The 14,103-nt window shown below is 37.8% G+C and overlaps 1 protein-coding gene across 15 annotated transcripts in view; it reads left to right on the forward strand.

Moving 5' to 3' along the window:
• LOC140492006 (rap guanine nucleotide exchange factor 6-like) overlaps positions 1-14,103 on the forward strand; it is a 391,645-nt gene that overhangs the window by 144,618 nt on the left and 232,924 nt on the right. For 13 of the 15 annotated variants that reach the window (XM_072590612.1, XM_072590596.1, XM_072590598.1 and 10 more), the window contains one exon: positions 5,825-5,995. The exons of the other annotated variants lie outside the window; for them this stretch is intronic. In XM_072590612.1, the coding sequence (XP_072446713.1) occupies positions 5,825-5,995 (171 nt within the window). The remainder of the gene's footprint in view (positions 1-5,824; positions 5,996-14,103) is intronic. 15 annotated transcript variants of the gene reach the window in all.

Raw genomic sequence — 14,103 nt, forward strand, 5'->3', positions numbered from 1 at the left:
TATCGCATTTCCAACGCCCCTCCTCCCTACCTTTTATCTTAGCCTGCTGGACACACTTTTCTCATTCCTGAAGAAAGGCTCATGCCCGAAACGTCAATTCTCCTGCTCCTTGGATGCTGCCTGACCTGCTGCGCTTTTCCAGCAACACATTTTCAGCTACCCAAGAAGGTGCAAAGCTTGACCTACTCTTGGGAAATAAGACAGGGCAGGTGACTGAGGTGTCAGTGAGGGAGCACTTTGGGGCCAATGACCATAATTCTATTCATTTTAAAATAGTGACAAAAGGATAGATTCGATCTAAAAGTTGAAGTTCTAAATTGGAGGAAGGCCGATTTTGACAGTATTCGACAAGAATGTTCAAAAGTTAATTGGGGATGGATGTAAGTGGGTAAAAGGAACAGCTGAAAAATGAGAAGCCTTCAAAAATTAGATAACTATGTTTCCGTTAGGGTGAACGGCAAGGCTGGTAGGTGTAGGGAATGCTGGATGACCAGAGAAATTAAGGCTTTGATCGATAATAAGATAGAAGCTATGTCAGGTATTGAGAGCAGAGAAGAAGCGAATTCTTAGAGTATAAAGGCAGTAGAAATATACTTCAGAGAGAAATCAAAAGGGCAAAAAGGGGACATGAGATAGCTTTGGCAAGTTGGGTTAAACAGAACCCAGAGGGGTTCTACAAATACATTAAGGACAAAAGGGTAACAAGGGAAAGAATAGGGCCCCTTAAAGATCAGCAAGGTGGCCTATGTGTGGAACCGCAGGAGATGGGGGAGTTAATAAACTAGTATTTTGCATCAATGTTTACTTTTACTGCGAAGAAGGATTTGGAAGATAGAGAATGTGGAGAAATAAATAGCAACATTCTGAAAAATGTCCATATTATAGAGGACATGGTGAAGGGCAACTTAAATGCATTATGGTGGATAAATTCCTGGGACCTAATCAGGTGTACCCTAGAACTCTGTGGGAAGCTAGGGAAGTGATTACTGGGCCCCTTGCTAGATATTTGTATTATCGATAGTCTCAGGTAAGTCGCCAGAAGACTGGAAGTTGGCTAACATTGTGCCACTATTGAAGAAAGGTGGTAAGGCAAAGCTAGGGAATGATAGACTGGTGAAATTAGCATCCTAAATTAATCTAGTCCCATTAGCCAGCATTTGACCCATACCCTTCTAAACCCTTCCTATTCATGTACCCATCCAGGACTGCACATAGTATTCCAATTGTGGCCTAATCAATGCCCTATACCAGCTTCCACCATTTCAACATAGGTGGAATGAATGCTCAGAAGTGTAGATAGGACACTGAAGGCAGCATTGGACACTCCATCCATGGTAAATTCATCCTTTTCATAGGATACTGTGGCAAGTCATAGTCCCCTCTGAGCCAGGTTCAAGTCTGATCTGCTATAGAGGGGTGTAATAACAGCTTCCAACGGGTTGGTTTAGAAAGTGCCTTTCACTGGTAGGGTACTTAAAATGCACAGTCTTTCAGGTATGGTTTCGCCAAATCCTTGTATAATTGCAGTTAGGCATCCTACTTCTGATTACAAATTTCCTTCATAGAAGGCCAATATACTATTTAACTCCCTAATTGCTTGCTGCACTTGCCAGTGTACTTTCATTGGTATACAAGGACACCCAGATTCCTTTCTATTCACATGTCCTAAAACATCCTTTGTTTTTCTCACTGAAGTGTATTACAGTAGAACCTCAACTATCCAAATGAGACAGATGGGGAGTATTTTGCTCGGATAATTGATCGCTTGGATAATCGATCTGATGGTAAAGAAGTGGTAATTTAAGTGCTGGTTATCCGGTAATGCATGCCATGATGCCGTTTAACTAATAACTGAGTGCTGAATTGCCTAATGCCATTTTTATGGGACCTTGAGATCTTGTTTGGATCATCCAAATTTAGATAATTGATGTCCGGATAATCGATGTTGTACTGTACATCATACTTAGCCATGTTGTACTGCATCTGCCATGTGTTTACCTCCTCACTAACTTGTCTAAATCACCTTGAAGCCCCTTTGCTGTTTCCTCACTCCCATAATCTCACCTAGTTTTGTGTAATCAGTAAACATGGAAATATTACATTTGGTTCCTTCATCCAGGTCTTTATATATTTTCTGAATACTTGGATGCCCAAGCACTGAACCTTACTGTACCCCACTAGTCATTTATTCTCATTCTCTGTTTCCTGTCTATCAACCAATTCTAAATCCATGCTAATATATTGCCACCTAATCACATGATTTAACTTTGCCTGCTAACTACATACAAAAAATCTTATCAAAAGCCTTCCAGAGAACCTCTAGATAGCTTAGATTGTTTGGAATTGTGGGTATTGCAGTTTTAAAAAAACTTGTTAAAATTCCAAATGCTCCATCAAGCTAAAATGTTTAAGTTTGAATCCCAAGAATTCAAATTTGCAGTAAACAGTATTAACACCTTTACAAATCTCACTGTTTCATCACAATTACCACTTTCATGCCCTGTGCTTGTAATTCCTTTAACAAGCTTATAATGTTGCACTTTAAGACCATACCAACTTCTTTTGACATCCATCTGTACCATATCAACTGGATAACCCTCATCAACCCTGAATATTAAACAGGATTTATCTTCAACATTTCAATGCTGTCTTTGCATAATTAATCCACCCATGTCCAATTGCTTGGTAATTTTGTCTTAGATTATTATTTCCAAAAGCTTTTCTGCCACTGAGGTTAATATGGCCTTTCATTGCTGGTGTTATCTTTGCCTAATTTTTTGAACAAGGATCTAAAATTTGCAATTCTACAGTCCTCTGGTACCACTCCCATATCTATGTCGTATTGAAAGATTTTAGGTAGCGCTTCCATAATTTCCTCCGTAGCTTAAGTACAGCCAGCCTTTCTGATAACTTCTATTGTCAATTTTTAATTCATCTAGTGTCTCCATTTATCTCTTTCCTCTAGAACGACTTCCTTTGCACAGACAAATTCAAAAAACACATTTATATTTTTGCCATGCCATCTGTCTCCATGAGTAAATCCCCATTTTAGTCATTAATCAACCTCACTTTTGTTTTTACTACTCCTTTGCTAATTTTGTACCCATTTGATATTTTAACTTTCTCAGCTGGGAGAGTTAGACCTATCTTTTGCTATAAGTATTGCAAAATAATCTAATATTTTTTCAAATTCTGATTGTTTTAGAGCATCCTGTTGCTGTAAAAGAATTTCAGAATTCTTTTATAAAAGAAAGGGCATTTTAGAAGTAGAATTAGAAGTAATTCAGACCATAAAAATGTGTGATCATGTTCACCAGTTTGGAGCTTTATCAAATAAATGTTTTCTTTTTATGTACAGCTAACTCTTGTGGAGTCAAGAATTAAAGTGACATGCTACCCTGGTGGGAAAATACTGAAATTCCTGATGAATTGCATGTTAATTGATGGTGTAAAAGCATTGTTACCCTGAGTAAAGTTAAACCATGTTAAAAGTTTGATATTCCTCATAAGAAATTGAATGAAATAGAAATCAAAGGTTCATTTTCAGACGGTTCGTCACCATACTGGGTAACATCTTCAGTGAGCCTCTGGATGAAGCACTGCTGATAATTCCTGCTTTCTATTTATATGTTTGGGTTTCTTTGGGTTGCTAATTTCATTTCCTATGGTGATGTCATTTCCTGTTCTTTTTCTCAGGGGGTGGAAAATGGCCTCCAAGTCAATATGTTTGTTGATAGAGTTCCAGTTGGAATGCCATGTTTCTAGGAATTCTCATGCGTGTCTCTGTTTGGCTTGTCCTAAGATAGATGTGTTGTCCCAGTCGAAGTGGTGTCTTTCCTTATCTGTATGTAAGGAAACTAGTGAGGGAGCGTCATATCGTTTTGTGCCTAGTTGGTGTTCATGTATCCTGGTAGCTAGTTTACTGCCTGTTTGTCCAATGTAGTGTTTGTTACAGTTCTTGCACGGTGTTAGCAAAACTAATGTCATTTACAAAAAACCATGCAAGAACTGTAACAAACACGACATTGGACAAACACATTTTGGGTATCTAAAGTGCATATATTTGATTGCGTTCTTGATGATTCATTATCAGGGAAAGGAAATAAAAATTAATGAAGCTATAATGCAATGGGATTGCTGAAGGTGTAGTAACAACTTTTGACCTGGAAGCTGTATAATTAAGCAGTATGGTGGAATCTGAAATTGTTTCTAAGACTGTTTGAAATGTGCTTTTAAGAGTTTGCATCAATAGTAAACTAGCTGATTGTTATTTTCTTAGTGAGAAATATAGGTCATTTTGCCTCTGTGATTCTTTACCTGATCAGGGTGTGGGCACAGCCGCAAAGAGAATGCAGACACAAAAATAAGAGAAAAAATGCATTCTTATGATGGGAGTAATTATTGGGTAGAGGTCAGACATTCATTCGGGTAGAAAAGAATATAGGATGTCTGCGAGATGTGATGTGAAATAGCTAAAGAAAGCTCTAAAACCTACAAGCTGTGCATTTACTCAGAAGTGGCCAACAATGAGTGAGACTGCAATTGGTTCATTGAAAAGAGTCTGGAAAGCTGCACCATCACAACTGTGGTGATTTTCAGGAGAGAGGTTTCATTGAAGTGTGTTTGCTAATGATTACTATACCCTACAAACAGAAGGTATAAGTTGCTGATAGTTTAAGTTTCCTGATGTTTAAAGTGCTTGAGCAGCAGTGACAATGGGACCTGATCTGAGCATGCCTGACTTTATTTGATCATAATTCCAAGAAAATACATTGTGCTTCCTGGCCTTTTAGGTGAATAAATGACTTTTTCTTAAACTGAATATCACATTACAGATTATGCTTTTTTTAAAAAAAGTGAGTTTTGTGCAACACAAATAAATTTCGCAATTAATGTTTTCTGGTGTTATCAAATATCATGTATTATTACCATAGGATGCAAGTTGTTGTTGTATACTTAATTATGTCACATAAACTGTCATATAAGTATTTATACAATAAATTGAATGCCAGAGTTCATAACACTTCCATTGATGATGTGATTCATTGGAGTTTTGAAAATACAAATGTACAATTACAGTTAGAAGCTGAACTATTGCAGTTGCCTGCGGATGAAAGGGAAGAGAAGCAAGCTTCGTGAGAATTGCATCAAACTCACTTTTGTACACTTCAATGTAGTTTATTATGGAATGACGTAATCAGTAACAACAGGGCGGATCTTTTATCTGCCTTTCATACAAGGATCATGTTTGGTCTGGACATCCTTATTGAATGTAAGGAGGGGGTTAAATGAAAACAATAGGCAAAATGACAAAAAACTGCAGTCTCTGCTACTTTGAGACATTTGGTTTTTCAGAGGAAAACAACCTGGCATATGTCCAAACACGAAACAAAATGCTTACTGAATAAATGCTCATTGAATAAGTGTTAAGCTGAGGTTATGCTGGTGCAGATATGAAAAAAATGGAATAATGTATGACAAAGTAACATAAGAATGCATCACATTTGACAAAATATGCAAGAGGAAAAAAAGAGAACATACTCAGTACGTTGCTCACATGCAAAACAAGAAGTGATTTTTGCACTGGTAAACCGTTATTTAGAGTTTCCTGGAAGGAAGGAAGTTGTGGCCTCTTGCTTATTGAAACATAATTTTTCTCAGTTAGCATGCAGTTGTGCCTGTGTGTGGTTTATATTCCATAAGTGGTCCCTTGTCTCTCTCAAATGTTTTTTACGTGTTTCTCATGAGTCTCTTAAGGTTACATAGACTTTCTGTGATATGGAAGAACTGGATGTTCAATCAGGATCCTGAACATGTATTTCAGGTTGAAAATGTCAGTGAGAATGAGGAGAAAAATCTACAGAGGGAAGTCACCAACAGGCAGTCTCGTCGGCGCTTCAGGAAGATCAACTTGAAAGGAGAGCGGCAAACAATCACAGACAATGTGGATTCCTACCATCCTGACCGACCTCCTCAGACTAACACTTATCACATGGTAAAGTCATTTCTTGCTACTGACTGTTTATTAACCCTCGGATAAGTTTAAAAATTAAGATTATTATCATTTTACAACTTTAAACTGAATTTTGCAACTGAGTTGAAATAAATTGGGGAAATTATCTTCCGGTTCAAACAAAGTATGTTTACACTGGAACTGCAGCTAAACTTCCAACGGTAACTACTGCCAAACACTTCAAAAATGTTATCATTGGTAGCTGGTGCTCTGCATATTTTGATTAACATTTAGTCAGTCAAGATGATGGTTCAGCAGTAGGCCTAAGTTTTGATTGATTGAATGATTTTATTGTTGCATGTATTTGTTACAAATACAGTGAAAAGTGTACAGTCTGTTCTGATATAACACAATAGTTCCTTTCCCATGCAATCCCCCGTTATAGAAAAATTGAGTTTAAATTGAGTAGCACCATTTAAACTAATGGGACCAAAATTGTGTTATAGCCAATGTAGGTGAAGAAAGTTTGTGTTTGACAAATAATGGTCTAAATTCTTCAGTCGCTTTATAGCCAATGGGCGTTGAAGAAACATGTGTTATAGCAGAACCGACTGTATAGTGGTGCCTTTTGCATATCACTTGATAGTTTTGATGGGTTTTTCCACCTTTAATAAACATTTCCTTAATGCATGCACATAAATGTATGTCTATCTTTCAGTTATTCTGATCTTTCTCCAAGTTAGAAAAACATATTGAGTATGTTAAAAGATTTGGTAAAATGGATGATAGGTTCTTTGTGGAAAACTAGCAGTGTTGTTAGGTGAGAGGGAGGAGGCAAGAAGTGAGTTGATGCACAGCACTGGAGACTGAGAGGATGCACATTGAATTTCTCTGGTCTGCTGAGTTCTTAGTTTTTACAATCAGGATATGTCTCCGCTTCATTCACTGCCTCCAGAGAGGAATGATTTCCTGGGCAACATTGGATCTTGAAAGCACTAGCATAAATGGCAGAGATCTGGAATTTTTAAATCAAGCATTATATGCAGTTTATTACAGGATAATATACCTGAGAGACTTTTAAACCCCTTTCATTCAAAAAATGTTTCGAAGATACTGTATCAATGTAAAAGTATTCACAGCTGAAGATGTTCTTTTGAAGTACATTTGTTCATTTATGTAGTTAAACATAACAGCCAATTTACACTCTGCATGTTCCCACAAATGACAAATAATAGTCAGGACACCTGGAGCAGTCACTTATTCTTTGTAAAATGCAAAGGAATTTTAAAAATGTTTTCATTAGATGTTTTCATTAGTGTAAATTAGCTGTTATGTTTAACTATATTAGAAGAAATTTGTATTTACATATCTTTTCCCTTGACTATATGGTGACTTTACAGTGAGTGAACTAGTTTGGAACTGTCATGTATGTGACCCAACAATCAATTGCAGGTCAATAGAACAAGCAATAAATAATTCAATACATCAGTTGATTTGGTGTTTATCTTGGACATTCGTCCTTCCTTCAACAACTGGGAGGACTGTTTTAGTGGTCTTTAAACAATGCTATACTATCTTGTACATCACCCAAGAATGCAGATTGGATCTTGATTAACATTTTATCTGATAAATGACAACTTTTGACTCTGTAGTACCCCAGTATAGTAAATGATCTGACAGACTTATTCGTTAGCTTCATTGGTATGACACTTTACCTATGACCTCTTAATTCTAAGGTGCAAGCAGTATAACTAAACCAAGGTGATGCCCAAACATAAATTTGATTATAAACTGTAACAGATTCTGGTTAAGGGAGTGGTATCAAAACACCAGATGATGTGTGCTGTGAATTAAGAATTTAAACTTCAGTCTTGCTGAATAATTGAACTTCATATTGCTATTTTTGTCTTGCATGTCATAATGAACAATAAAATGCCCAGTTAGCGAGAAAAGAATGAGGGTCAAGTTGAGTGGATTTTATCAAGCAGTTTTTCATCCATGTCCTAGATTGAAAACTCTGGAAGAAATCAACCACTGAATTAACAAGCTACTCCTAAAAATAAACAAATATTCAAGAAAAAAAATGCCTGCTACAGGATTTTTTTCTTAGGAAACCATTGGTCCTATCTAAACCTTTATTTCAAAAATTTCAAAATTCCAAGCGAGGTATTTTAAATAGAACAAGCAGCTACTTACATAAACAAAACATTTTGGAGTATTGTGCACAGTTTTGTGCCCCATAATCTCGGGAAGGATGTAGTGCCCCTGGTGCATGTTCAGAGGAGGTCCCACTAGAATGGTTCCAGGAATGAAAAGCTTAACAAATGAGGGATGTTTGAGGACTGTGGGTTCGTACTCAGTGGAGTTTAGAAGGATGAGGGGGATCTCATTGAAACGTACAGAATGGCCTGGACAGTGTAGATGTTGGAAAGATGCTTCCATTGGTAGGAGAGACGAGGACTTGAGGGCATAGCCTAAGAGTAAAGGGAACGTAGACCAGGAGAAACCTTTTCAGACAGTGTGGTGAATCCATGGAATTAATTGCCACAGAATATTGTGGAGGCCAGGTCATTGAGTATATTTAAGACTGAGATAGGTAGGTTCTTGAGTATCAAGGCTTATGGAGAGAAAGCTAGAGAAAGCTAGACTGGCTAACCGGTCGAAGTCAGAGAGTGGTGGTAGATGGTAAATATTCAGCATGGAGTCCAGTTACAAGTGGAGTTCCGCAGGGATCAGTTCTGGGTCCTCTGCTGTTTGTAATTTTTATTAATGACTTAGATGAGGGAGTCGAAGGGTGGGTCAGTAAATTTGCAGATGATACAAAGATAGGTGGAGTTGTGGACAGTGAGGAGGGCTGTTGTCGGCTGCAGAAGGACTTAGATATGATGCAGAGCTGGGCTGAGGAGTGGCAGATGGAGTTCAACCCTGCCAAGTGTGAAGTTGTCCATTTTGGAAGAACAAATAAGAATGCGGAATACAGGGTTAATGGTAGGGTTCTTGGTCAGGTGGAGGAACAGAGGGATCTTGGGGTCTATGTACATAGATCTTTGAAGGTTGCCACTCAGGTGGATAGAGTTTGTAAGAAGGCCTATGGAGTATTATCGTTCATTAGCAGAGGGATTGAATTCAAGAGTCGTGAGGTGATGTTGCAGCTGTACAGGACTTTGGTTAGGCCACATTTGGAGTACTGTGTGCAGTTCTGGTCGCCTCACTTTAGGAAAGATGTGGAAGCTTTGGAGAGGGTGCAGAGAAGATTTACCAGGATGTTGCCTGGAATGGAGAGTAGGTCATACGAGGATAGGTTGAGAGTTCTCGGCCTTTTCTCGTTGGAACGGCGAAGGATGAGGGGTGACTTGATAGAGGTTTATAAGATGATCAGAGGAATAGATAGAGTAGACAGTCAGAAACTTTTTCCCCGGGTACAACAGAGTGTTACAAGGGGACATAAATTTAAGGTGAAGGGTGGATGGTATAGGGGAGATGTCAGGGGTGGGTTCTTCACCCAGAGAGTGGTGGGGGCATGGAATGCGCTGCCCGTGGGAGTGGTAGAGTCAGATTCATTGGCGACCTTTAAGCGGCATTTGGATAGGTACATGGATGGGTGCTTAATCTAGGATAGAAGTTCGGCACAACATCGTGGGCCGAAGGGCCTGTTCTGTGCTGTATTGTTCTATGTTCTATGTTCTATGTTCTAGAATGGGGATAAGAAACATATTAGCCATTATTGAATGGTGGAGCAGTCTTGATGAGCTCAATGGCCTAATGTCTGTTCCTATGTCATATGGTCTAAAACTGCTAGTGCTACAGCAGTTCTGTTGGTGGGATAAATCAAACATGTATTGTGTAAGAGTAACCTGTGTGCACAGGTTACAGCAGTTTATAGAAAGCTCAAAATTAAAACCGGTCATGCTGTGAAAATCAGCATTTTTACAAAAATCTATTTCTAGATTTCTTCCTTTCTGGTCCTCCAAGCACAGTCTCAAATGTACCTTGAAGTGTGACGTTGTGCCATCCAGATTAGTAGTGTGCCGAATTTGAACTGCTGACAGCTCTGCATCGATAATTTCTGCTTTTGCAAACAGAATGAATCAGTGCACTCATGCATTAAGCTTCTAGATTACATTTGATCCTGCAATTATTGTGAACACAGCAGGAAACTGAAGTATATTTTGCAGATGCAAAGAAGAATGATCAAACAGTTTTAATATAGATCTCTTAATTGACAGTATTAACTGGCCATGTTGTCAAGGTGTTCCTGGAGACATTTACATCTAATTTTAGTATTAAATTAATTCCCAGTGTTTTTGGTCAGTTTTAGCTAACTGACAGCCTCTCATTTTATGCTGTTAACTGATCCAAGCCAAAACATGAAATCTGAAGCAAAATGTAGTAGTTTAGTTGCTTAATGGGATGCTTAATGGCATATCTCTGCCCCTCAGAAATGACCAACAGTATATTTCACTTCTCTATCTTTATGCTGTTTTGAAAAGCCTACAATACCTTGTATTTTCAGGCTATTTTGCGACCCAATGATCATGTGCCTTGTTCTCAGCTAGAAAGTCTGTTCTGGAGGTGTGTGTCAATATATCAAAACAGGTTGATTAAAAATAATTTTAACAAAGACTGTGAAAAAGTGGTTGTGTCCTTGCCTGTGGGCTGGAAAGTCCCTCTAAGCCCAGGTGTGTGGCATGACTTGTCTGAACAGCTTGATTAAAAATAATTTTCGATGTCCTTTTTTCTATAACAACACAATTAACCAACCATTAACATGATCCTTTCTTTTAGTCATAATTTTGGGCAAATTTTGAGCTATACAAAAACTAGTAGCTTTTATATTCTGATATATTGCATATGCTTCTTCTGCTACCCGAGTGTGATTAAACTAATTCAGACTGATGCATTTATTAGGTTATCAAACAGCAGTATAGCTAGTTATTCAGCAGTTACTGCCCTATCACTTTTAGTCACCATATTGAAGCCAAGTAACCTCAAAATTAGGCTCCCTCTTTTCTTTTTTTCATCATGACTTTATTTTGGGTTTGAAATGGATTTACTCCAGAATAATTTGTGTGATATAAAGTGTTGCTTTTATATGAAAATACGTACACGTTTTTTGACTGTAAACATTTTATTGACTACCTTTCCTTTGAGATTGGTAATTTCGGATAATCTTTCTCTTTCCGCTTCATTGTGATCCTCAGAATCCATTATTCCTATCGTACAAACATCTCTATTTGTGACTTTGGTATTTGTTCAGTTAGATTGCCAGTGAGGCATATCTAAATTGTGTCTGTGTACTTCAACAAAAAAACAGGAATTTGGATTGATATGATGGCATTAAACATTTCCCTTTCCTGTATAACTGTAATTTTAATGTATATTTTGTGTGAAATGTTTCTCTTGTCATTTTAAGAGTTGATTTTGTGGGCTTGGTATCAGGGAGTCTGAGGTTTGTTTATTTACATGTGTTTTTAAAACTATTGCAGTAAAGAAATGGTTACAAGTTCAGTGCATTAAAGAACTTATGATTAAAATAAATTGAGTTGTTGCCTTGTGACAGGGATACACCAAATCAGAAAAATCTAGACACTGGTCAGTAAGTATGTGTGGGTGTACCTGGCAGACACTGCTGGAACCTCAGTTTAAGGGACTTACACTATTGTTAGAGAAATTCAATAGTGATTTTTAGTTGGTAGTTTTCTTTGTGTGTGACAAGGATTGATACCAGCTCAAGGAAAAACCACCTTGTGCATGTGTAGGAATTTGCCAATAAGGAAGCAGTTGTGGTTGTGCCAGCCTGAGTCTGAAATGTCAGTGTGGAAGTAGTGGTAACTCCTGAACAGGAGTTTTGGTGTTTATAATGATATTGCTGAGGTAAAAGGAATCGTGTGCGTTTGAATCCTTTTCTAATGAATATATGAATCTTTTCAACCTTTTTGCATTGTTTAAAATAGTTTGTTATTCTTATTTAATAAGCATTTTTTTGTGTTAAATGTGCACTGGCAGACTCCTGAGAAAGTGATGAAGAATTGACTTCCACACATTTTTAAAAAAGACAAAGTTTGGGTCCTTCAAAATAGGTTTACTGTAGTCTGACTTTGTTCAGTATTAACTCCAGCTGGGATCATGATGACATGTATCAGCAGTCAGCCTTAATTTTTCTCACTACAAATATGTGTTTTACTTACTAGTAAAACTGGGTGTAAAGGATTAACCAAATGACATAGCTGTTTATTGAAGGTATGGAAGATTAAGGCATGCCTTTTTTTTTTGCATTGGAAAAATGTGACGTTTCAAAATAACAACCACCAATGCCAGCATTTCAGTTTGGTCATTTACTGTGTAAATTTATACTGAGTGTGGAAGTGAACCTCTGTTTTTGGATGCATTTCCCGAAACTTCTAAAAGTGGACTTAAAACAGCAGCATCTACAGTAAACATTTCTTAGGCTTAGTTTTTAAGATGGGGAGAAAAGCAAGAAGATCTATTAACTAATATTATTGATGACATATTTTGATGCAGTTCATATTGTATCTGTGAAGAAATGACAAATGAGTGGCTGCATTTTTTTTCTGTGCCTTTTAAAATAATAACCAAGTTGTAGACAAATTCTATTGATAATTTCAGTGTGGGTTTTCATACAGGAGTGTGGAACAAGACAATTAAATCTTCTGCTTCTGAAGATAATGCTATAGGATGTGGTATATCACCCCATCCTTGTCACACACCTGTCCTTTTGAGATCAGTTTAGTATTGAATAAAAGTACTATCATTGTGAATTAATCATCGATCAGTTCCACTGTTTTAGCACAAACAATACTTGACATCAGATTCAGTCAAAACTAGGATTAACCAATCACTGATTAGTTGAAGTGATCGTCTTATCCCCAGGACATGATTGCTATTAGGCATTAGGCCAACTGAAATTGCAAATCTTGAGCAATGTGAATTGTTGTTAATTTTGCTTCCTTTCATTGAAAATATAGCCAAATGTGAACTGCGTGGTTTAGTGACAACAATGTCAGATTTGAATAGTAGTGCTAATGGTAAGATTGGCAGAAAGCATTATCATAGAGATGAAAAGGTTTAAAAACTGTAGGAGCTATTCATTGTGCTGAAGTGAGATCCTAAAGCTTCATTGTTTCCCCCTTATGCTTCCAAGATTGGATATCATGTCAGGATGATAAATCATGCCATTACCACGGCCTTAATAGTATGAATTGCCAGTCCTAACTGACTACAGGAACAGTTAATCTGCATTATCTGCATAAATAAGACATTCAGCCCCTCAAACCTGCTCCGTCATTCTATGACAGCTCGTCACCTACCTCAATGTCTTTTTCCCATATTAACCTAAATCCCTTGATATTGCATTTAGAAATCGATCTATCTGACTTCAACGTATGTAGTCACTGAGCTTCCATAGCTGTTTTGAGGCAAAGAGTTCCAAAGGTTTACCACCATCTGAGTCAAGAAGTTTGTCGTCATCTCAGTCCTAAATCACTTGCATCGTAATCTTGAAATTGTCTCATAATTCTCAAATCCCTCTACCCCCAGCCGAGAGAACATTGTTTTTGCATCCACCATTCTAGCCCTGAAATAATGGTGTAACTTTTGATTAAATCACCTATCATTCTTTGAACTCCATAAAATACAGGCAGTCTCTTCAAACTCTCAAATTAGACTGTTGGATCTCCACTGCACTTCCTCTGTGGGCTGTATATAATTCCTTAGTTAAGGAGACTATTAAAAAAAAGCATGATACGCCATTCACGCTCTCACTTAGATTCTGTGCAGTTAAAACAATACTCCTTTAATCCTGCACTTAAATCCTCTTGGTTTAATGACCAACATCATTTGTGTTCCTGATTACTAACTGCACCTGCCTGTTAGATTTCCGGATTTGTCCTACCTGCCTATCTCCTTTTCCACCTATCCACTCCATCCTCTCCTCCTTGACCTATCACCTTCATCTCCTCCCCCACTCACCCATTGTACCCTATGCTACTTTCTCCCCACCCCCACCCTCCTCTAGCTTATCTCTCCACGCTTCAGGCTCACTGCCTTTATTCCTGATGAAGGGCTTTTGCCCGAAACGTCGATTTCGCTGCTCGTTGGATGCTGCCTGAACTGCTGTGCTCTTCCAGCAC

This window comes from Chiloscyllium punctatum, chromosome 20 (assembly GCF_047496795.1).
Source record: "Chiloscyllium punctatum isolate Juve2018m chromosome 20, sChiPun1.3, whole genome shotgun sequence".
Classification (NCBI taxonomy): domain Eukaryota; kingdom Metazoa; phylum Chordata; class Chondrichthyes; order Orectolobiformes; family Hemiscylliidae; genus Chiloscyllium; species Chiloscyllium punctatum.